The sequence below is a fragment of the Xiphophorus hellerii genome, chromosome 2, assembly GCF_003331165.1.
Source record: "Xiphophorus hellerii strain 12219 chromosome 2, Xiphophorus_hellerii-4.1, whole genome shotgun sequence".
Lineage (NCBI taxonomy): Eukaryota > Metazoa > Chordata > Actinopteri > Cyprinodontiformes > Poeciliidae > Xiphophorus > Xiphophorus hellerii.
In genome coordinates, this window is record NC_045673.1 from 8845653 (window position 1) to 8870939 (window position 25287).

Here is a 25287-nt window from a genome sequence, read left to right on the forward strand (position 1 = left end):
GTGACACGTCTTTATCTCTTTTCTTATTTACGTTTCAAAAATGTAGAGACTCTGGGGATAAAAGAGAATTTGGTCTGTGTCGCTTACAAATCCTCAGATTTCTATTTTACGTTTTAGTCATTCTAAATGTCACCCTTTTTATTCGGTTCATATTTAACACGTGTTATTGTTTCTTTTATCCTAGAATTCGGAAGAAATCTGCCATTTATCATATTTAGCAAAAAAAAAAAAAAAAAAGTACGGTTAAATCAAGACAGAACAAAGCATCCGTTTAGTTTTATGGGTTTTATTAATTCCACTTACATAAATTTATATCAAAAAATCGTAAAAGGTCACGTTTTTATGCTTTCGTTTTACAACATTGTTCACAAAAAACTCACCATATGCAACAAAAATACAGGACAGCGAAGCCGCAAGGCGCTCCGTGTGCCTTTTTTTCTTCCCGCTTCGCTGTATCTGAAAATAAAGTAAAACCCGTAAAAAATGAAAAACAAAAGAAATAACTGTAATTTGCTGGGATTTACATCACAGGTAGACAGCAACATCTAAAGCCCTACAGACTACACTAATCAAAAACCACACAAGGAAAATATGCGTGACATGCCATGGACGCGTTCTTAGTTTTAAAAAAAAGAAAGAAAAGAAAGAAAGAGTATGGGCACCGCAAGCACCCTTTTAATAATTTCTATAGCCTTTTATACGTTACGTGAAACAACATTTTATCAGTAAATAGCCTTGGATTTTTTTTTTTCTTTCTTTATTTTTTTACCCTCAAGCACACACAGCTGAAAGCGCAATCTCCCTTTTTGGACGGACAGGACAGCGAACAAGGCGCAGTTGTGCGCTCTTCCCGACTCTAACACCTGTTCACCTTATCAAACGCCACATCACACTGAATCAAACCTTTTTAAGTGAGTCAGTGACACCTGAGAGGATGTTAAACGGCGGCCTTAAAGCAAAGCACAATGACGCACACAGGTTAACAAGAGAAGCGTCCCTGACGTCTGCTTATTAAAACGACTTTAAAAAACATTATGGCACTTTGCTGGGTTGAGTTTTTTGCGGTCCCAAAGCGGCGATGAAGGTTTCATTTGGCTTTTAATTAACGCACTCGCCGCACCTCTGTCTAATTTGCGCCTGCGCGTGTGCTTGTCCTGCAGAAAGAGAACATTTTGCTGCTTTCTTTTTGTGAGGTCCGATAAACGGTCTAGATCTGTGCTTGTTCTGTAAACACGACAGACTACAAATGCAACACGAATTAATTCACAATCTCGGTGACTGAAGGACTCTGAGGTAAAAAATAAATAATTAAAATCCGCTTTCTTTTAAAATCACGTGTTTCGATGAGGCGTGGGTTACCTGCTCGAATGTGGGCTACTTTAAAGTAAACTATTTTACACAATACTCGCAGGCGTCCGAGGAGCTCAGCGGCTGGGCTGCTTGTAGTTTCCGTTAATTTCCTCCGAGATTGTGACGGCCTCCGCTCCGAGCGGTAACCTGTCGCTGTACTCGGAGCAGACCTCGAACTCCTCCGGGTTGGTTTTCGATGAGGATCCGGGGATGGATTCGGTCACCACGCTCCCCTCAGCATCACCATCCCTATCGCCGTCTCTTTCCTCTCCCTCTCTGTGTCCCTCGGCCTCCTCCTCGTCTTCTCCCTCTCCCACCTCACTCGGGTTGAAGGTTTTCTCTGACTCAACAAATGACGCCCTGGGATCAAAATCTCTTGTCATCTGCTTCTCCATCTGATCCGGATTCTGTGCCTTCATGATCAGCTTGTAGGTCTTTCCTTGATACTTGTACAGCAAATGGCAGCAGGTGGCTCCCAGCAAGGGAACAGTGGCCAGACCCAATAGGAAAATGCTGACAACCACAATAATTAACAGGGAGGGGATCTTTTTTCTTGTCGTGAAGACTACTTGGACCTGGCAGTCCTGCCCCCCGTAAGTGAGGCAGAGAGTGTAATTGGTGCCGGGCTGTAAGCCGTGGAAACGATATGCATTTACCCCCTCCTCTATGTTGGACCACTGCACCAGGGAGTGTCCATTTCCTGTTTTCACACAGAGGTAGAGCATGTCCAGTGTGTCCTTGCTGGAAGAAGACTGCCGCTGACCAAAGGGCTCCTTGACAACCATTTCCTGGTTCTCAGCCTGACTCAGATGGAGGTTAGACTTGCTGCTGGGGAGCTGCAGAGGGTTTAGCTGTACTTTGGCCTCTGTCTCCGAAACTTCCAACGCAATGACACCAAAATCGAAGGTGTACTGTTTGAGGTCATCCAGGGTCATGTTGAAGGCGTGATTGGAGATGTATTCGCTGCCTTCTCTCACACCACATTTGCTCCCAAAGCTGGGGTCCTTGTAAACACCTCCAGCTTGCTCTGAGCCGCCAGTTTTGTGCTTTGAACCGCCGTCTGGGCGTTCCTTTGTCTTTTCCTCATGCTTAGCCCAGTTGATCACATTGTTCTTGGCCACCTTGGGGTCTGAAAGCTTTTTACCAGATAAACGGCTCTTGTCCAGAGTTGAATCAGGGACTGAATTGCTCCCTTGCTTCAGGCTGGGAGCCAGAGCCAGTTTGACACTTCTCTCTGCTTTACCTAACTCGTTCACAGCAGAGCAACTATAGTTACCATCCTCCTTTTTAGTCATGCGAGGGATGGCAAGAGTCCCATTCCTGAATACGAGAAATCTATTGTTGGTTGTTTTGTCATTTATTGGCACATCATTTACTTCTCTGGTGGATGGCAGGGGGAAGAGGTAATTTTGATTTCCAGCAATCACCTCCCAACTGACCTGAGGCATGGGGCTTCCTTTTGTCTCACAGTTTAAGATGACCGAAACACCTTCATGAAGAACAGTGTTCTCTATGTTTGGTTGGTAGGTTATGGTGACATTAGGGGCTTCACATTGCAACTTAGGAATCTTTGAAACCTGCACACTCTTCAGATGTTCAGGGGCCTCACAGAGGATTTGAGTAGGCTCTGGCACAGAAATCTTTGTGGTTTCAATCCAATCTCTCAGCCACTCTAAGCTGCAGGAGCAAGTGAACGGGTTGCTGTAAATCTGCAGGTGGGACATAGAGGAGAGGGCACTGAAGGTACCCTCCACAATTGTAGTGAACCTATTATTGTTGATGCGCAGGGATCTGAGGTCTTTGAGTGTGGAGAAGGCGTCCTTCGGAAGGTTGACCATCTCGTTGTTGTTCATTTTCAGTAGCTGCAGAGCTGTGAGGTTCCTCAAATCCCCCCAGGGGAAGTTCACAATCTTATTGTTGCTGATGTCCAGATTGCGGAGCTGAATCAGGGGGGCCAAGGTGTTTGTCTGTATGCTGACGATCTCATTGTGTGCCAGCCAGAGAGAGGTGACCTGAGTGATGTTGATAAAGTTTTTACTTTCCAGGGATGTGATCTTGTTGGCTGAGAGGCTGACGGTGGTAACGTTGAAGGGGAAGCCGACGGGCACCTTAAGCAGATCTTTGTAGGCACAGTCAGCAAACTGGTGGGTAAATTTATCCTGGCAGCTGCAGAGCTCCGGACAGCTCTGCACAATGCCCATCAAAGTGGTCCACAAAGCAAGAAGCTGTAGGAGCCTTCGAGCCATTTCTGTACCTGCAGGCACCAATGAACAAATATTATAAAATGCTTTACAGTTTTGTTACTCATATAAGTGCATGTTTCAAAATTACGTATTTATTAACAACTGCAAACAAAAACACAGCGGATGTTACAGCATGATTAGATCTGATAGAAAAAGGAAGTGTCCTGCTTTACATTCTATCTTTTTAAAGTGCAATACTTCAGTTGATTGATGTAAATAATGGCACAACAAAACTGTATTACAGGCTATGATGTTACATGAGCAGACACTCCGGGGTCAAATTATCTTTCCTCCTTCGGGCGCGCTTTTGATTCCGCACCAGGGCGCAAAGGCGCTGTCCATGGTGATTAAACCACTTTTTCTCTTTTATTTTAACCAAAAACATTTTATTCTTAGCAATGTTTATCAAACTATTATCTTTTAAATCGGCATGCAAAACGTTTTGAACTTTAGGGTTAACGTCCTTTGTGATGCATAAGCTGCTCCCGTTTGCGACTTTCACCTCATCTTGAACATTTACAGTAACTGGCTTGATTATTTATCGAATCGTCTTACCTTCTCAGAGTTAACTTCAATTCCTGTTATTTTTATACGGAGTTTTGCAATCCTCTAGATTTTACAAGTTTAAATGTGGAAAAAAGTGGCGTCCGCACGCGTGGTAGATCCTTTCACATATTTTTTGCCGAACTGGACAGCGCTGAGGAAGGAGGATGGTGGCAGGAACATTTTTTCTCTACCCCCGGACAGTCGCTGTTGCGGTCCGTCGGGCGCTTTTTTTCTTTCTCAGTGCGAGTGAAGGATCCGCTGCGCGCTCCCGTCGCTGCGGAGCGAGATATGGGGACATGAACGCGCAGCCTCTCCCATCTCTCTACCGGGCTATTAAAGATACAGAAGCTCCGGGCTCCTCCGCCCTCAAAGAGAATTCATAATTTAAAATTTGATGTTTAATTTATGGCTAGCACTCCAGCCCAGTCTTTGACCTCTTTCGGTCTGGGTGCAGCCTTTTGTCTGTCAAATACTTTGTAAACACACTTTATGATTTGCGATAGTTGTTCCGCAAGTGGCGACACGGTTGAAGGCTGCAGTATTATTGATTTTGTGCTTTAAAAAATACAGGAAAAAAAAATAAATCAGATCAGACAAGCAAATCTCTTGGAAAGGGAGATTTTCAATTTCGCACGTAGCATACCACTTTATTTTAGGCTCTTATATTTTTATTTTTATAAACATAATCAGATTTTAGTAAACATAACTCTGGTTCCTGGTTAAATGCTGCCACCTTCTGGTGTTCAGTCTGAACTTTATCATGGCTTCCAAACAACTGAAAATACAGTTTCGCCACATTTCTTTATGGTTAGGTTTGACCATAAAGACATGTTAAACATTTTCACTCCCTTAAAAAAAAGGGAGTGAAAATGATCTTCATATTTTGTCACATTAACCCAAATGTTATGTTGCGGGTCAAATTGACCCGTTTTAAAGTTGACATTTAAAAAAAAAATAGTTGGAAGTATTTTTTTTTGCATGAAACATTTTCTATTTGTCTTAATAAGTACACTCTACATATAAATTGAAAAAATATAAATTTTACACATTTGCATGTCTCTTCAAGCTTTGTACATTTAGAAATTAAATGTTTGTATATTCTTTACAAAACAAGCTCATTCAGATTAGACGGAGAGAGTTTGTGAACATAATTTCCCCAGCCTCACTACAGATTCTCTATAGATTTGGGTCTGTACTTTGACTTGCCATTCTAACACACAAATGTGCTTTAACTAGGCTATTCCATTATTGACTAACTGATTGTCTTTTTTTGGTGATTAACTCATAACGTTGGGGTCTGACCATCTTCCCAGACCCTTGGGACAAAACAAAACAAGAATCACGATGGGAATTATCTATTGAAAGTAATGTGAATTAACTTCCCTCCACAAAAAAAAAAAAAAAATTGTTGATGTAGGTCAGAAACTTTACTTATGTCATCTGACCAGAGTACCTACATGCTTGCTGTTTCCCCTGTGGCAAAATACAACTGGGGATTCTGTTGACTTCCTTTTGACTACAGCTTGCCACTTCACAATATCGTGAAGTGCACAAATAATATTTATGTCAACAGATTCCTCCACTTTAATTGTGGATTTCTGCAGCTGCTCCAGAGTTACCATAATTGCGGCTCTGATTAATGCTCTTCTTGCAGGCCAAGGAATGGCAATATTTTGGTAAGTTTGCAGTTTTTGGATTGAACAGTGCTGTGTGAGATGTCAAGACAATATTTTCTAACCTCTCCAAGCATGACAGTTTGACCCAGTTTGTTGAGTTAAAGCAGGAGCCTCAACATTCTTCACAGACTGCCATTTAAAGTAGATAACGATCTAACCAGACTTCAATGGTCAGGTTGCTCTTTGATAAATTAAATAGCCAGATGGTGAATAGGTTTTTGATAGATAAAATTATCAAAAACCTATTTACATGATTTTTTGTATAAAAATGTTAATTTTGGTAAATGGCTTTTGGCCAAACACAGTTCGTCCATCCATCCATCCATTCCTCCGTTTTGGTGAGATTCTATTTTATCAGAGGCCCCTGAAAAAGGAAACAAAATAAAGGCCAGTTTTGCATGCAAATAGCGCCCTCTGCTGTCAAAAAGAAATTACAGACGACCTAAAACTAAACTTTCCCTCATAAAATTTACGTGTCCTGTAAGTAACTCTTACATGAGCATCCATTAAAGTTAATTTTAAGTATTCCTTATTCATTTGTAAATATTATTTATTTATTTTTGTCCCGTTTCTTTTATGTTTCTAAGAAAAATGTGAAAGAAACCATAAGAAGCAGGTGTCACTGTGCATAGGTGGTTCAACAGAGTGTTAGTTTAACCTCTTTCACTCATTGGAGTTTTCAGTCTCTGTTGACCTCTAGAACCCGACGGACCCACCGGTGGGTCCGTCGGGGGAGTGCATGCTCATGTAACAGCTTATTGTGCTTTTTTATTCTTTGCATTTTTCCCTTCTGACTAATTGGCTTGTTTTGTACAGGATAACTAGAATGTAACATATGAGGACAAATTTGAAAAATGATTTAATGATGATCTCATTTTCTTACTTCCCGAAAATATGGTCTTGTAACAGGGGTGTGTATGCTTTTAAGAAACACTGTGCATGTTTTATATAAAGTTTAGTTTTTGGCCTCCACCCTGCAGATTTCTGCATCCCACATGCAAAACAGGAAACCATGGAACTGGAGAAGGTTCAAGGTTTTCTTCTAATCAGAACACAGCAGAGGTAAAAGAAGGTCACAGTGGCCGTTTCTATCAAAATAGACTACACAGTGACGCTGATCCGTCTAAGAGCTTCAGAGATAAAGAGAACGCTTCTTTAAATAGGCCAAAGGAAAATCCAATCAGCACTGCTTAGCTGCACAGTACAAAGGCCAGACACAAGCTTGCAGAAGACATCTTAAGGTTCTGTTATTTTGCTGTCAGTGAAATGAGAACATGGAGTGTGTTTAACTGCTCTGGGTGGCTTGAGAGGATGACTGGTTGCCCACAAAAACCAGTACACAGAAAATAAAATCCCAACCTCCCTGTAATGTCTACTAGCAGACAAAAGCCAAGCACCAGCTGTTAAAGTTACCAAGTCTGACAACACCCAATGCTCTGCACTGATGCCTGATTTTCATCTGAAAAAAGAAAAACATCTGATATGATTGCAGACATATAAACAGCGTTTTGTATTAAGTCTTTCTCAAAACCTCCGGAATCTTTTATAGTGAGTTATGTCTTTATTATGTTGAATGAGTACAATCTGTTGGCACAAGACTTTGGGTGGTGATGCTTTCATAAATATAAAATAAATAAAAAAATCTGCATGTTTGATTTAAATGGAGTGGATTTAAATTGTTTCACTAAGATACTTTTGTGGAACTTCTCAGAAATGATAGCTGTAGCTGTTATCTGTGCAAACAGGAAGTATTTTCCTAATCATCATTAAGAGTGTTTAGCCTTGAGATCCAGGAAAGCCAGATTAACTTTTAGTGTCCTGATTTACCAAGGCATTTCTGCCTTAGAATAGTCTTGAAATACAGTAAGTGCTATTTTTGAAAGGCATTAAATTTTTTAATAAGAAATGGTTTTACACATGTTAATGCCAAAATTGTATATCTCAAAAACAGCTAAAAAATATATTTAACTTAAAAGAAAGTAAAAGAAAGGTCTTATTTTGTATCCCAGGCTCTGTAAAAATGCAGCAGATATCGCCATTGCATATCATGCTTGGTGATGAAGGCTTCTTTAGCACATGGACTGTTGTTAGTACAGACATATTGCTGTTGTAATTGGTGTAGAACAGCTTTTGGCATCAAATTGTTGCAACAAAAAGGGTCCACTAGAATACTACCCATGTTGCATCACACACTTTTGATTTTTTGCATAAATTGTGATTTTGACCTGTGGAAGACAAACATGCTATATTATGTTTTATCTGCTCTTTAAATCATGTTACAGAGTAAAAGACAAAAGCATTTTTTTACACTGAACTGAAACAGAACTGACCAGCGTCTTGCAGTTTGTGGGAGATATTAGTCAACAAGAAAGCATTTTCTCAGTCAGGTTGCTTTAGAAAGCAGAAAAAAGTCCAGAAGGAAGGATTTGACTGCGTGACAATTTGTGATGACTAGACAGCTGTCATGGATCTCTAAAAGTGCAACACTTATAAGATTCTCTTGATCTTAAATGGTATGAAGATGTAAACCGGAATGAATGGTGAATAGTGGGTCCCTGGGAAATGGGGCTTCATGAATCTCTCAAATTAAAAAGATGTGAATCTACAGAAAATGAACACATTGAAAGCACCAGATGGCCACATCTCATAAGTAATGTTTTATTAAATCTGGTGAGTACAGATTTTTTTTTTAAGTCAAAGGCCACATACTGTACATCAACAACCTGGCTCAGGCAAAAAGATGTTAATATTCTGCTGTTAGAGCCATTCATGATGTCAATTTATGAATGTTTTTTTTGGGTCAAGAATGATCTACAAATTAACAATGTTCTCTTTGGAATGTGACATTTTCAAACAGGTTAATGAACTCTTGAATATTTGAGGAACCAAAATCAAGTCAGTTTATTGGTAAACTTGGTCTATAATTTCCATGCTTACCCAATTCTGGACCTTAGTCCACATGTGACCAGTGTTGTGGCTACACCTTGTCCAGAATTCCCATCCATACATTTCTCTGTCTGAGAGAGTTCACACAAACACATTTCTCACTGAAGTTAGCTTAGATGATAATTGTAGTAAATTATCTAGGAACACTATGAAAATAATCAAATACAAACAGAACACAGATAGAAACAAAGCAGATAAAAGATATAAAAATAAATGGAATCATGTAAAGTGCTTAATCAAAACGGCGGTTCAGACTTTTAACAACTAGAGGCAGAAAACTATGCAGCAGTCGGTGGGTTTCTGTTTTTAATGCTGTGGTAACGTTTGCCTGGCAGCAGTTTAAAAAAAAAAATCATAGAGAAGGTGGGAGGAATCTCTGACACTGTTCAATGTTCTGTTGCTGCAAAACCATCCTGAACACAGGGAAAAGGTTGCTTCATTACAGCAACCTTTTTAGCTCCCTTCACTATTTTTGACAGGATTCTCAACCGCCATTTTGCTGCTGAAGGAGATGATGCCAAGTAGTGTGGACTCAGGTCACAACCTCTTCGTGTTGTGACCTGAGTCAGTCAATGATCATGTCAATGATCAATCAATCAATCAATCAAATTTTATTTGTATAGCACATTTCAGCAGCAAGGCATTTCAAAGTGCTTTACATCATAACAAACACAGAATCACAATGCAATATAGAATCAATCATTAAGTCAAGTTACATCAATAAATTTGTAATTGATTACATTTCAAATACAATTCTAAACAGGTGGGTTTTCAGTTGAGATTTAAAAGAAGTCAGTGTTTCAGCTGTTTTACAGTTTTCTGGAAGTTTGTTCCAAATTCGTGGTGCATAATCATCTCCTTTGTTTTTTCCAGAGTCATTAACTGTTGAACAACTTTTTTCGGTGTTATGCTGAGCATGCATTTGCTCTGAAAATTTTGTTTACAAATTTACAGTTTTCCCAGAGTTTCAGTTGTTTAACATTGTATTGCCTTTTTTAATGAAAAATGTAAGAAAAATATAGAATATAGTTTTAAATAATACTAACATAGTGCAAAATTAGGTTCATACTATGAAAAAGCGACTTTCAGTTAAAGATGCGCTTCATGTGACCTACAGCTTTTTTATTTTCTCTCTTGACTGCACATTTCTCACAGACCACTGAAAGGAATTATGAAAACAAGTTAAATAACTTAATTTCCCTTAATCCACCCCAAACCATCTAATACAGATATACTCTTATCCGTGCCAAAGAAAGAGCCTTGCCCAGGAAGAGCTCTGCCTTTCTTAGCACAGGAACTTCATATTTTATTTGCTTTAAGGGCAAGACCTAAAAGTGCAGATAAACTATTCCAACTTGTGTTGTTTCTGCAGTTATTGCTCACAGTAAAAAGATTCTGTTCTAGAAACATGACAGTGATGGTAAAAATAAACCATTAATGAAAATAAATGCCTCCTGCAACTTCCTTTTGTTTCTCTCACTTCAATGACATAACTGGGAGTGCTGTTTTCTTGCTTCATCACCACATGTTCCAGCTCAAAGTAAGCAAAAAAAAAAAAATGCCTTAGCTGCAGTGGCTCCAGTTCTACTGAACTCAGCTATGGTGCAGTCCCTATGGTGCAGTCCATAAAGGTGAAAAAACCTCAGCAGGAAGGAAAGATGCTGACTTGCTTGTTCAGCTGCTTAGTAGGGTCTGAATTGTACAGATTTTTTCCCAACCTCACCCACAAAACAAGCGCAGAACCAACAAAACAGCTGACATTTTAAACAAAAAAAACTTTGTGCTGGGCTCAACCCGTTAAGGCATGTTTTCTTTCAGCAACTCCCTCTAGCTCAAGCATATCCACTTTCACATCCATGATTCATCTGTGCTGTGTTCATTCTGATTATTAATTAGATAATCAGAAATCTAATTATTTTTGTCATTATCCATATGAGACCAATGGTGACAGTTGAATTAAATGCATGATAAATTAAAATGAGCTTGATAATAAAATGAGGATGATAATATTGCTCGTTTGTTTTTCGTCGTCTCTCTTTCTACCAAAGAGACTGGAAGACAAAAAGTTTCACTCCGGTGCCTCTAGCTACTCGTCCGCTATTGTTTCCTTGGTAATGACTAAGCACACAGCTAGCTAAGTTTTCCCTATACACGATAGCGACAAAAGTTGAATAATTTTTAACTTTCTTGTGTAGCGTGGCTAGCCTGCGTGTGCACGTCTGCCTGTACAAGGGTAGGTGGGCCAGAAATGCATTTTCTTTGCCTTTTAGCTATGCTCTTCCATCAGCACATTACTTCAAATGAAACCCTTCTCCATCTACAGTATTTATCAAGCTTTCCATCCTCCTAGTAACATGACACAGAGATAACCTTCCTTTTTTCTGTGAGAACTTTTTAGTAAAGGAACATTCTACAGAATGTAGAATGTAGAATGACATGCATGCCACAGCAGAGTGGCATGCATGTCACTCTGCTGTGACATGCAGCAGAGTGACACTCTGCTGTGTCACTCTGCTGTGTCACTCTGCTGACAGCTTGAAGGTCATTTTAGCTTAATTTGATGTTATAAAGGGCAAAAGACATTATGTCTAAGTCACACAGCCAACGCGCCCTGTCTCTAATTTCAGTTCTATGGTACGGTCTGATAGTTTTTAAAGAAAACTCTTAGCAAATCCCAGTCAGTTAGCAGAAACTATCTCAGCAGCAACTATCCGCAGCACTGCAGTCTGGAGTAGAATCCACAACAGCTGAGGAGCAAGGATTGGTGCATCATTCAGTTTAGAATCAGCAAACCTGCTGGCTTGCTTTTCATACTGCTGCTTAAGATGGTATTTTTTCAAAGTTTTGTTATAGTCCTTCTCTGTGGAGACGCATTCATATTCCCCATAGTTCTCTGGTCCCATTGAAGGAATAAGGTGCAGACAGTTAGAAAGCATTTGCAGGCAAGGTCTGTCGTGACTTCCATGCTTCCAGGTGTACTTTGCATGATAAGACTCTATAGGACAGGACAGATAGAAAGGGACACCTTCGGGGACTGAATGGACTGTCCCTGAAATTTTTGGTGATATATCTGCCTTTTGGACCTGGTCAGTACCACTGACACTGAAAAAACAAAAGAAAGGGCAGCTCAGTAAAGATGTGATAAAGTTGCTATGGTACAGCATGTGGCATTTTGTAACTTACCAGTCGCTGCTTTATTTTGTGAGCAAACACTTGTATGTCCATCCTTTATATTCTGAATGCCCCCACTGTGAAAAAATTACAAAAGGCTTTAAATGGTAATTAATATTTCCATACATCGTACCAAAAGGTACATAACAGACAACCACAGGACAGGTCATAAAAAGAGAAGATCTTTCCACTTGCAAACAGTAATCTGGCTTTTTAAGTAGCTTTCAGAATGGATTCTTCCTAGCTGAGTGATCTTTTTGATGTTTGTAAAGCACTTGCTTCTCTATGGATAATATCTACAACTAGACAATTCTGCTTGCTTGTAATTGTTCCGACAGATAAACATGGCACCTTTAGAGTCCTGGAAATTTTATCGAATTGGGACAACTGCAATTCTCATCTTGATATGTTGACTTCATGTCAAGCAAAATGCTTGAGGTGTTTTAGAAATATCTACAGGTGTTTTTCCAATTAGCTTGCTCTCAAAATCCATGATAATATGAGCGTACTCATAATTTTTGAAAAAATATAAAAAGGAATTGCTACACCTGCCTTAGGAGTCAATTAAGCTAGTTTTTTAAAAGGGGGATATTTAAAAAAGGTACTCCAACAGTTTGATTTTTCAGAGTTCGAAAATTAGTGTACAATTATCCAATAAAAGATAATGTACATCAATACTTCTTTTCTTTACCATAGGAATGAAACAATGCTTTTGTTTTGTTTTTTTCACTTGATTTTTGATCACAGATACAGAGTCCAAGGTGTTTACTAAGACTCCAAACAACTCTGATGAGTAGTTTTGATTAAACTTAATGAGGTCTGTGGGAAACAAGACCCCACCAATCCAAACACTGTCTGATCAGAACTGATTGGACATTTTGGACTATTATTGGATATGTGATCAGCGAGAAATAAAACTAGTACTTACAGGTTAGAAGGGGTGCATCCAGATGTGGTCCATGCACAGTAGGGGTCCCGTGCCAGGACGCAGTCAGCACAAGACGCGTTGTACTCTTCACACTTTTGAAGGTCCACTATAGATATTTTATCAGAGAAACCCACCACTATTTTTTTCTGAGAAATGTGAAAAAAAGGTATTTCTTATAAATGTGTGTCATTCAAAATACTGACATTTATAAATATTCATAAAGTACATTCAGATGTATACGTACATGTAAAAATTACATTCATCCTTCCAAAGTTTCTTACTATCCTCTTTGATTTAGATTTATGTAAGTGCATCTGAAGCAAGTAACATTGATTTATGTTTTAAAAATTATTGATGACAATGCTCAGTGGCCGTCCTTTTCATTTCTTTATGTCAGGAAGGTGGATAAGGATAAATAAGCTCTTTGTCACACAGTCTACTCATACTCTGGTTGCCTTTGAGCTTTGTTTAGGCTCACAAAGCCTTGGAATTGTCTTCCTAGTGTATCTCTATTGTTTGTCCCTTCACGGTTTCATAATGTCTCAAATAGCTTTGATGAATAAACATCAAGGCAAGAAATAAACTTTTGTCTAATGTGATACACCATAAAGTGGGAGAATTTAATTATCACTTGGTGATAGTCCAGAAAAACTGTTTAAGAAAATATACGCCACCACACAGAAATTAATAGTATTGCAACTAATTACATATATGGGTTTTTTAAAAAAAAAAAAAAAAAAGAAAAAGGGGTAACGAAGGTTCGGGCAACGTCTCACCAGGAGACCGGAATTGAGGAGCCCCGCCCCTCGCTCTTCAGACAGAGTTTGGGGAAGAAGACGGCGGTTGTCCTTTCTTTCTCTCACTGACTGTTCGTCATTGCAGGTTAGTAGTGTGAAGCTGGTGAGGGCTGCCCCCCCTTTAAAAATGTGGAGTAACAATGTATATTTGGATATGATTTGTAATTTGATTGATAGATGTGCTGAAACATTGAAAATAAATAAAGAAAAAAAGGATTTGTTAGGATCGCAGTTAGCTACATTTTAGCTACAACGGTCGCATAACGGCCGTTCTGAAGATCGCTACGTGTATCTTTTTTTTTTTTAGCTCCGTTCCACTCCCCGATTAAACATTGGTACCCTGAGATACATTGTGTTGTTTATCTGTTAAAAAGGAGTTATTATTATTATTATTATTATGATTATTGTTATTATTATTATTATTACTATAGACTTTACTTTTTCTCCCTTGCTATGTAATCAATTAAACTGTAGTTTATTCAGTCGGACAGTAGTTATTGAAAACACATTAGAGCGAGCTTAAGGTTTTGTCCATTATTACATCTCCCTCTTGCAGTATTCAACATAATTAATCCTCTTATTTGAGAAATGGTTTTTTTTAATGTATATCGCTGCACTCTGGATTGATTGGTGAGAGTTGATACCTTTTTACACAGGTGAAGGCTGTGTGTGTTTTTTTGTAGCAGAAGAAAGGACACAGGAATGTGATTGTTCTAGGAAATGTTAATAATTTCATAATTTCAATAATTTGTAATAAAGACAGAGTTTGGGGAAGAAGACGGGGGTTGTCCTTTCTTTCTCTCACTGACTGTTCGTCATTGCAGGCTCTCCAAGATCAAGGGAAAGCAGAAAGTCTTCAGAAGAAGAAAAAAAAAACCGGAAAAACAAAACAAAACATCATTTGTTATATTTGTCACTATAAGTAGAGACGAGTAACACTAACAACTGAGCAATTGTTCACAATTTTATAAACAAAGCTTTGTTTGTGTCTTTGTGTATCAGTGGATAACAAAGGCCTCACAGGGATTTGTTGGAAACAGCTGCAAAGTGTAGCAGAGAGTGTGATAACTGCGATAATAGAGCTGGGACTAATCAAAAACAGAGAGGTCAAAGACCATCAAAACAAAAGCAGATAAAAATGGCTTCTTTCTGTGCAACCAACAAAAGCTCAATGGGGAAACACATTTCAGTTTGTATTTTGCACAATTCCCATTCTTTTCAAAACATTAAACAATTAAACACATTACAAAGAATACTGAGGAAAAGATTTTTTAACCTAACTGTACCTTTTGAGAGTCGAGTGTCATTGCCTGTATAGATGAAATGTTGGAGAGCTGTGTTTCCAATATGATAAAAGGCTCTGAACCAGCCACTAGGACTTTATGGATTTTGCCAGTATCTGTTGGAACAACCATTACAGTGTTGTTATTCTAGGACTGATACATTTTTAGCCCATTGCTTCCCAGCAGAGATTGTAAACAATGCATAATTCCTGGCCAAGAAAAGACAAATCGACACAAAGCAATCTTGACTTACCAGTAGCAAGGAGCAAAACTGTTGTACACTTGCTGGTCTGCTCCTTTAACCCGGTCAACAACTATTTTGGTGTAATTATAGTTGCTTACATAAAAAGGAACTTTTGACTGAAGGGAATGCACCCAGTCAACCATTTCAGGATGATCCTTCACTACGTTCACTGTGGACCGCAGGCAGGCTTTTGCTGTTTGACACGCACTACAAAACACAATCATGTAAAAGTTTACTCAAAAAGACAACGTTTAAGAAAAGGCAACAAAATTACTTGAATCACAAAAAGCAAAACCAAATGAGAGGAAAAGTGGAGAGAATTCTCTCACCTAATTTACATAGAATCTGAGTAGTAAAAAATGCCAACCACTTCCAGGTTTTAGCAACAATATCACTTGAGTTGGAAACCTTATTGGCATAAAGAAACTGTAGGAAGACAAACAGACTTGTCTGACAATAAGCCTTCCTTTGGGGGGTGTAGTTGTTGAGAAACATAAGACATGTGCCTCTCCTTTTATTGGTCAGCTGTGTGGAGTATACTGTGGCTACAATGGCAAAATATTTTCCCCATGTACATCACATGGTCTCCACAGCACATTACTGTATAAACAAACTTAGCTCATGATGGAACCCACAATAGCCACAAAAAATACATGGAAAACATGAATACGGTGAGGTAAACCCAACATAGCTTCCACAGCAACACCCTTTTTTAGCAACAAGCCTTTTTTTAAATGCCTACACCCAAAAATACACAGGCAAAAATAAAACCCTAATAGGAAGTACAAAAACAGATTCTTACAGTTCCAGGCCTTGGTGTAGGGATTTCATTAGCATAGCCTTTGAAAGTTGAGTTTTCAAATATCTTCTCTATCATTTCTATTGAATAGATGCAAACCGCAGTTGAGTTCCTGAAACAGAATTAATAAGAGAGGTCATCATACCATTCATGCCATCACAGTTTCAGTGGTTAATCAAATGTTTCATGCTGTGGCAAGGGCAGTTCCATTGTTTTTAGAGAAAAGCTTTGGTATTCTCAGACTTGATGTTTAAGCAATAACTAAAAATAAATATGATGCACCCTCTTATGTTTTGATACTGCTTCTTATGCTGTTGCTTAGTTTCTAACACTAAAAAAGGAAGAAAAAGTGTTGCACCAGCTGCTTGTGAAAAGTGCGTAGACTCTGGTTTGGTGCCAGTCATCGTCATGCATCACATAGATGTCCTGGAGACGATTGAAATACAATGACTCATCTGGAAACCCACAGACGAGGCGAGCCTTTAGGAAGGACGTCCACATGTTCTGGAAGAATCTTTTTGATCCACCTTCATCGGTCTACAAAAATCACAGTCAAAAGACTTTATTAGGAAAAGAATCAGTTTTCTTTTTATTTTGTCCACAAAGAGTTAAATATCTGAGACTGCACCCACGTTAGAGATGAAATAAAGTGCCAGAACTCTTCAAGGTTTTTCTTAGCATGGATGTTATTACTTCCACACAGCAGTAACATTTGATCAGGTTAATTCTTTTAGGAAACTGCAATTTGGCTTATGGTAATGGAAGTAAAAATCAATAAAAGAATCAGTCAAGTTTCTTTGTAGAGCACATTTCAGCAACAAGGCAGTTCAAAGAACTTAACATCATAAAAACACAACAAGACCAAGTCATAGAGCAGTCAACAATTGAAGTGCCATCATTAAATATCAAAATGTTGGTCAGTGTCTCATTTCTTATGGTTCAGAAGCAACTCTGCAGTGAGTTTTAAGTCTAGAATCAAAGGAATTCAGCGTTTCAGCTGTTTTGCAGTTCTCTGGATCTTTATTCCAGATTTGTGGTACATACTAAATACTGCTTCTCCATGTTTGGTTCTAGTTCTGGGGCTGCAGAGCAGACCAGAACCAGAAGACCTGAGAGGTCTGGAAGGTTGATACAACAACAGCAGATCTTTAATGTATTGTGGCGCTAAGCCATTCGGTGAATTATAAACCAACAGTATTTTAAAGTCTAATCTCTGAGCTACAGAGAGTCAGTGTTGTTAGAATAATTATGTTTTGTTATCATTCTTACATAAGTAGTTACCAGTTTGCTTTTTCATTTGAAGGTTTAGTATTCACACCCCAGAGAGGAGGAATTTGTTAAACCGTGGGAAAGACAAAACTTGCTTTTTCTCTAAACCTTGAAGGTGCAGCTGCTTCTTATCTTGGGATACTCCGTAAACTGCTTGTGTGTAGAATGTAGTTCTTCCTTGTTTCAGAATAGCCACCCATTGGTTTATTACCTCCACACTCCATTTTTGACTCCCTTTCTTTCTCCTGATGAATAAAAAGACAGGCTCTGCTACAGGAAATCAGAACGCATGGTAAACATCCTTGGAGAAGTGGTTTGCTATGCTTTCTCCTTCTGCAGAAGCTTGGTTGAAAACTCATAAACGTTGTCTGTGGTTCTTTCTTTGTATTTAGGTAAACAAAATACCTATCAAGTGTAAAGACCTGTGAGGACGCTGGTGCTGTAAACAACGCGACCAAAGATAAATGCATGGACTGAGTTTCTCTAGATCTTGCTGAGACATTAGTCTTGGAGATGTTCTTCAGGTGATAGAAGGCCGACTTTGTAACTGTCTCAATGTGGCTATGAAGTTTCAGGTCTGAGTTCATGACAACACCAAGATTTCAGACCTGATCACTAGGTCTCCTAGCAAGTAAACACATACTGCAGCAAGGGCTCAATTAAGGAACAGGTTGTTTTTTTTTGATAAAATGTTCTTGGTAGTCTTAATATGTTGCTCAGAAAACCTTAGCATCAGTGTTTTAGTTCCCCTTCTGCTTTTATTTTAGCTTATGAATCCAATCCAGGACAGCAACTATCAGCACCACTTATTAACACTGATATAACTTGCTGAATACTCAGCAAACAGAAGCTGTGTTTCCACTGTTCCCTATTGAAGGGTATTGTGAACAGCAAACGGTGATGCTGACCTTTGTCATTTAACATGTGGGTTTAAATGTTTCTGCTTTACTCAAATTGTTCACAACTCTCATAAAGTCTGAAGTGAAAACATACAATACAATTTGGAAAGTACAATATAAAAGTGTTATTGAAAATGTAACATAGTGTCTTGCAAAGTTTTCACAGTATTAAGTATTATTTTTATGTAAGTATGTTTATGATAGACTAATGCAAAGTATGCAATACCTAAAGTCGACTAGAAAAATGTCAAACACTGTTTTCATTTTTTGCTTACAAAATTAAAACTTCAGTGTTGCATCAATATAAAGTCAGGTCGACTTAGTCAATACACTGGAACCACCTGTCAATGTGATTACTTCTGCGACTCTTTTGGGTTATGTCTCGACGAGTTTTGTACATCTATAGACCGAAACAATATTTTTGCAAAATAGCTTGAGCTCAGTCGGATTAGATGTAAAAAGGATTTTTCAAACTCTGCCACATGATTCTCAATTGAATTTAGGTTAACCATAACCCAGGTCTCAAGTGTTTTGGAGTCATTTCTTGCAGCCATTTCCTGTTTCGTCCTCCATTCAGCATTACTGGGAACTCTGACCAGTTTACATTGGTCCTGCTGAAAAAATAGGCATCCTCAGTGATACACTGTAAAAGTGATGCACACTGGTAGTTTTTCTCTGCACCAGGTATTTTGCATGTAACCCTAAAAGTTAAGTTTTGGTCTCATTTGGCCTATGCACATTTTTCAACAAATTAGCTTCTCTGATTTGCTTTCTCTGTCCAGTTTGACTGGATGAATATGCCAGGCTTGCTGTAGCGCTATGCTGTTTCCATTTTGGTACGATGAAGCAAACAGTTCACTGAAATGTTTGAAGCTTGGGATATTATTTCATAACCTAACAATACTTTCAATTTCTCTGCACCTATCTGCTGTGATCCTTGGGTATCAAGATGCTTTTTAATCATTTAATGTTCTCAAACAAACATTACAGGACAGAGGGAGTTACACTGAAATGAAGAATCCTTCAGAATAAATGGGGCTCATTACATATACACAAACTTCTTTAGAAAAACAAACTGAAAACAATATTTCATGCCACTTCATAAATTTCCACAGCTTTGTGTTTGTCTATCACATGAATTCCCAATTATGCATTTTTAAATTGCAAAATGTGACAAATACTTTGGTGTGCTGGGCATGTTTTTGTTTTTTGTTACTGGCAAGTCATGCTGCTAACAGTAGTCTTTAATCTTTGTTAATGTGTCCACAATTTATTTGTCGCAAAAATTGAGTTAATCTGACCAAAAGGAACATTTCTTTCACTGAAATGCAATCTGACCTTAAGCAGCTGATAGAAGATTGACATTCACCATCTACTACTTCATTGGAAACAGTAGGATTTCATTCATGACTCACCTTCTCCACCATTTTGAATAGAATAGAATAGAATAGAATAGAATAGAATAGAAGTACTTTATTCATCCCAGCAGGGAAATTACTTCGCAGTTACAGCATAGAGAAGCATCAAAGCAAAACTTTGAGCACTTAGCTTTTTGTGTAAACACTGATGTGGTTCAGTCAGTACATTAAAATCTGTCCATTTTACAAAACGTCTCCTCTCTGAAATGATAACAGTCATTTCCACACAGCTTATGGACAGTTTGAAAAGTGTCAATTTTATAGTCGTCAAAGTGTTGACAAATTATCTGGTTGTGTTTGAACTGCAATGACAGTATGGCACTGAAACAGAAGCTTTAAATTGGCTAGGCAGCAGTCATATTTGTAAGTGCAGCTGTATGCAGTGTGCATTGTACCTTACAAACTCTGGCCACCCTAGAAATCCAGGGATCGGCATCTGGGCTGTGGTCGGAGTTCTTTTCGCGGAAGAAGATGTAGATTTTCTCATTGTCTGGATCTTCCCTACGCTTCACCCAGGATGCCGATATGAATGTAGGCTCTGCAAGAGGATGTTTTGTTTAAAGAAACCATATACAGTTTTTATTGACAAGTGTGAGACATAACAGTCACAAAAACAAGACATACCACAGCAAAGCAAAGCCAAACATATGTGGGAAGCACAAGATAAAGCTAAGTTAACCAAAGCAAAAGAAAAATGTTGCCAGTTTACCATTTTCAAATTCCTTTTCTTTAATGCGAACAGTTAGGCATAGAAAGTCCCTATTTTGTACAAATGTAGACAGCTTCACTTAAAGACTCTAAACCAAGATTAATGACTGGTTTAGAGTCTTGTAAAAGGATTGTAAAAGTCAATCCTCTTTGACCTTTTCTCATGCACTCCTGTTGCATTTTTTTAAATGCTCGAGTAACAGTTGTTATGTCAAAACGTTGTTCTATTTCAATCAATCAATCAATTGTGTCCATGAAGCACCCTTCATGTTGGAGGCAGATCGGAGGAAACACATAATAACCTGGGTTTGAACTACCCGGGGTCACAGTCTGAAGGTGCAAATACCAGAATTGTGAAGTAAACTGAAACTGGTGGGATACTCCCTTTTGCTTTCATCTCTGTAAGAGGGCTGGTGAATACTAAAAGCGATGTACGTTCATCTTTTCTTCACTTCCCTGGACTAGCCAGGGGAGTCATTGCTCATATTCTTTGCTTAATTTCTTAATAAAATAATAATCAAAATGCATTTTGATTCGTTCTTGATTGACTCAGTGTTTCACCTTAGGTAAGACTTATTTATTTCCTTAACACAGTACACCAAAAATCAAATTATGCACAGACTTTTTTTTTTTTTAATGTAATCATTTTACTTCATAACACACAAGGGGATAATTACTGTTTGACTTCCAGCCTTGAACAGAATTAGATTTGGGACCGTTCTAATTACTCAGACCCCACACCTTCAGCAAATATATCCTTTCATGTCATCAGTGTTTGAATCATTAAACTTTATACATTTGACATACAGTACAGACCAAAAGTTTGGACACACAGGTGTGTCCAAACATTTGGTCTGTACTGTAGCTATTAATATAGTTAAGTTTTGCAAGGCTGTGTATAAATTATTTATTTGCACGTCACAGTGGTGAGCTCCTCTTTAACATCAAACCCAATCACTCTCACCTGATAACCAGCTGTCGTACATCCAGACATTAGTCCGCTTGCCAGCTTTTCTCCTGAACTGCAAAGAGCTTCCCTCCATGTCCAAAGGCGCTGCTGCGTATAAATCCCCATCTGAAACAGCAGAGCATGTTCAGCACTATTCAGAAATGCTGAATTACTCAGAAGAGCTCAATGAGAAGGCAGCCTTGTTACAGCTATTTTAAAACACAACTTGATGTGGTTACATAAGATGGCATGCAGCACTGAATCTTGTTTAAAACCTTTAAAAATCTGTCCATAACATACCGACTGTGAGCGACAAACAGTTGTGTGTGTAGACCAATGGGGAGATGCCTGCTCCCTCATAACTCTTCACTATCTCAGAAGTCTGATTCTTCACAGAAGGAAACTGCACAGAAAAAACAAACAAACAAACAAAAAACACTTCAAGAGAGCTGTGGTGGAAACTGTATTAGCAAATGATGGGACATCAGACACCAGGCACCCAACACCCTACTTCATTATACATCAAGGACACAAGGTTTAACAACAAAAGCAGCTCCCCCGCTTTAATCAGCTTTGCCTTGTTGTCTCTGCTGAGTCAACAGATCACAAGAAACCTGCAGTATATTACATACAGACCTTGTGTTTACATGTGGATGTTCACATATATAGACACTTACGAGTTTCCAGCACTTTGGTTTGTGTCCGTTTGTTCCACACACAAACATGTCATCCTGAAACTTCTCAATGATGGTGATTACATTTTTACACTGACCCTAAAACACACAGTACAATGTTAAACAAAACTGAGATGGTGTGTTTAGTTTAAATTTAACTTATGTACATGTCTGTAGGAGTAACTCACGTCAGAGCACCTATGCTGTCCAGTTGTTGTTATTGGAAATTTCTGCCAGGAATATAAAAAAGAAGATAGAAAAGTGTTTTTTGGGGGAGTTATTTTGCATTTCTCCACAGAAAATCACAAACATTCCAAGTTTTATTCAATAACTTGTCACTCAAAATGCTTCATTGCCACAAGCTAAAAAGAGTGTATGTGAGATCAAGACCTATTCATCATAAAAGTGTGAAGATTATAAAGTGATGAGGAAGTGATAAAAAATACACACACACACACACACACCCCACACGCCATCTGAGCAGGCTATTTCTTATTATAGCACCTAAAACGTGTCAAGAATGAGAATCACTCTTTAAAGAGTGCAGACATAAATCCTGCCACTGAGAGTAGGGCTGAAACGATTCCTCGAGTGATTCAAATACTGTACCTCGATTATTAAAATTCCTCGAGGAAAATTTAGTCTGCCTCGAAACTTTGTTAAGTTATATTTTATTATTTAACGCACCGTGTTCCGGCCAGGTTATTACTTGCATTGCGCAGAGTGTGTTACCAGCTAAGAGTTACCAGAATGACGCCCAAGTTTTCAAGTTCGGCCCGTGGGGATTTTATTGATTGGTGATAATTTCTGGGTCTTTGTCGGGGACCAATAAACATCCTTGACAAATGACTGGGCAGCTTTTCTCCTCCCAGAGCTGCTGCCTGGTGGCCGATTCAGAGCGAACGGTGGGGAAGAACGCTGCAGGTGTATTTATACAGGTGAGCGGATAGACTGAACACTGCTGCGCATTAGATAATTAACCGGAAAATTAATTTCATATCATCCCGGTCTCAACAAATGTGTGGCGGAGCGCATCGTAGCGGTACACAGCAGATAGATGCATTTCTGTGTGTGATGAAAGAAGGTATTAAATCTCGTCACTAACATAAACACAAAAGCTATAAAAGGCTGGGCAAGTCGAGAATTAATCTATTAAATTGACTGAAGATGAATATATAAACGAAAAGCTGGACTATCGACATTTTTTATAAGCGTATTTCTGAGTCTGCCTTTTTATTATTAAATTGAATATAGCTTCATATTCTAGTATAACTTTTCTTCAGGTTAACAAATCAATTTTCTAAACTACAGAAATGTTATTTTTAGGGATGCTCAATTGTAAAAAACTGGACTGATGTTGATATGCGATAGTAACATTGCTGTTAAGTTAGATTTACCAATGTTTTATTTAAAACAATCAAAGACATGACTATGGGTGGGGCCAGGACTGAAACATTAAAACAGGCATTAAACAGGACACAAAAAGTATTTCAAGGTATTTATATAAATGTGCCAAAACGTTGCAATCCATTGAAGCTTTGTCCTGTCTTTAATTCATTATCAAAATATTTTAGATCAGACTCTGGCCACAAAGGAGGGTGACAAACAAAGGGTTGTCAAATGCCCTTGATCCCCCTTTGGTGGCCCCAATGCATATGAAGAAGGCAGGTGATTAAGTGAAAATGAAAAACAATAAGCCCACAAAATAAAAAAATAAATAAGAATAACTCACCTCTATGACGCGATAGTTACTTGCATTAAGTTTTATAACAAAGTCTGTGCCTCCGACATAAAGCTCCTGTTCTTCCTCCAGGTATGAGAACACACTATGGTTCTGATTAACTTCATATTTATACTGATCACTGATAATATCTACGGGAAACAGACAAGAAACCCCGTTATTGACAATGCACAGCAATAGACCACGACGCAAGAATAATGAGCAAGACTAATAGGCTACACCACTGGGTTACTGGAGGCGCTGAAATTGATTTTTTTTTTTCCCCCCGTCGAAACACGCAGGGTTTTAAAAGCTTAATTATGGTGTGCAAATGTCTTACCTGGTTTCAAAAGCCTCGGACTATTTTTAGACCCAAGAGCCGGTGCATCCTTCGAAAAGACCATCTTGAAATACACCGCGAAACAAAGATAAATATGAACGCAATGCTTCATTTTGCCCAGTTCTGCTATGGGCGAGGACAGAAATGGTTAACCTCTCCAGTCTCTAAATTTACAACCATTTTCTGTGGAAAGAAATGTTTCAAATAAGAGCCTCCGTCCCACCACCATAACCTCTCTCACATTGAGCACTCCTGCGTCAGAGAGGAGTGCGCATTTATTCGAACGTCACGGTACCAGCCTTTTAATGTAGTAGCTAAGGCTGTGCTTGTGATTGGGCGGGTCACTCATTCTAAAAAATAGGGGCAAAGAACGTCTTCACAAGTTATCAAAAACATCAAGATATTTATCTGATAGTATCCGGTGCCGATGTCCTCAAGAGCTACCATCCTGCACCTTTTGGATGCACCCCTTCTCAAACACCTGACATAAAGTCATGACCAGTTCTCTGCAGAATTGCTGATGATTCAGCTCAGTGATTCAGGTGCTGGAGCAGAAATGCGTCTAAAGGTTGCGAGATGGGGTTGTGAATAAGAGTGTCATGACACCTTCATAAACATGACATAACACCTGTCATGAACATGAATAAGTCTTCATGAATATTTATGACTGTTGTCATAAATATTCGGTATATCATGACACTTTTAATACAAAGTTGACATTATTCAGAATGTCTTCGTTATGACAACTTGACATTGTGAAATGTTCATATTGCTTCAGTAATAACCTATTTAATTTGTGATTATATAAAAAAAAGAAAATAAATTGTAAAAGTTTTTTTTTTCTGATTTCTGGGAATTTATGTGTATGTGGTGAGAAAATGAACATGCTGCAATACTAGTAGATATGTAAACTACAGTTTATTTCTTGTATTTTAAGAAATAAAGCTGTCAGAAACTGATCGCATGTTTTACTTGTGAACTTAAACATTGGTTGTAATACACAACTTACAATTCAGGTCAAAGTTAAAATCTAAATGATTTTAAAAGTGAGTTTCAAGTTTAAAAAAAATACAAAGTGTGAGACATTTTTAGCTAATTCAATACATAAAACCTGACAGTTGAGTCAGCAGGACTAAGCTCAATGCTTGTAATCTGTCTGGGAATAAGAAGGTTACAGTTTATCAGGATTTTTTTTTTTTTACTTTACGTCAACATTGATTCATTTCCAGTTAAGCCATTGTTAAAAATTGCTAATTTACAAAAAGTAAGTAAGGAACAAAATATTTATCCATTCAGAGAAGGATACAACTGAAGGTCAGAGTTACAG

At 38.4% G+C, this 25287-nt stretch overlaps 2 protein-coding genes across 2 annotated transcripts; both read right to left on the reverse strand.

The window, feature by feature from the left end:
* Window positions 1–270: 270 nt before the first annotated feature.
* Window positions 271–4436, reverse strand: islr2 (immunoglobulin superfamily containing leucine-rich repeat 2). Its single transcript, XM_032585184.1, has 2 exons — window positions 4149–4436; window positions 271–3604 (listed from the first exon to the last, which is right to left on the reverse strand). The coding sequence occupies exon 2, from the start codon at window positions 3594–3596 to the stop codon at window positions 1425–1427; it is 2172 nt and encodes a 723-aa protein (XP_032441075.1). The 5' UTR covers window positions 3597–3604; window positions 4149–4436; the 3' UTR covers window positions 271–1424.
* A 5426-nt stretch (window positions 4437–9862) lies between these two features.
* On the reverse strand, window positions 9863–24253 carry sema7a (semaphorin 7A (JohnMiltonHagen blood group)). The gene is given in 17 exon segments (XM_032590086.1): window positions 9863–11828; window positions 11831–11863; window positions 11945–12009; window positions 12861–13006; window positions 14944–15056; window positions 15194–15212; window positions 15214–15363; window positions 15365–15391; window positions 15987–16095; window positions 16342–16520; window positions 19965–20107; window positions 21242–21352; window positions 21527–21629; window positions 21904–21999; window positions 22089–22130; window positions 23633–23772; window positions 23961–24253. Coding segments are annotated over 17 exon segments (1977 nt in total). The 5' UTR covers window positions 24073–24253; the 3' UTR covers window positions 9863–11439.
* Between the last annotated feature and the right edge of the window lie 1034 nt (window positions 24254–25287).

Bases quoted from the DNA above. Each gene is read 5' to 3' on its own strand.
- islr2 (XM_032585184.1), bottom strand. From the start codon at position 3,596: ATGGCTCGAAGGCTCCTACAGCTTCTTGCTTTGTGGACCACTTTGATG.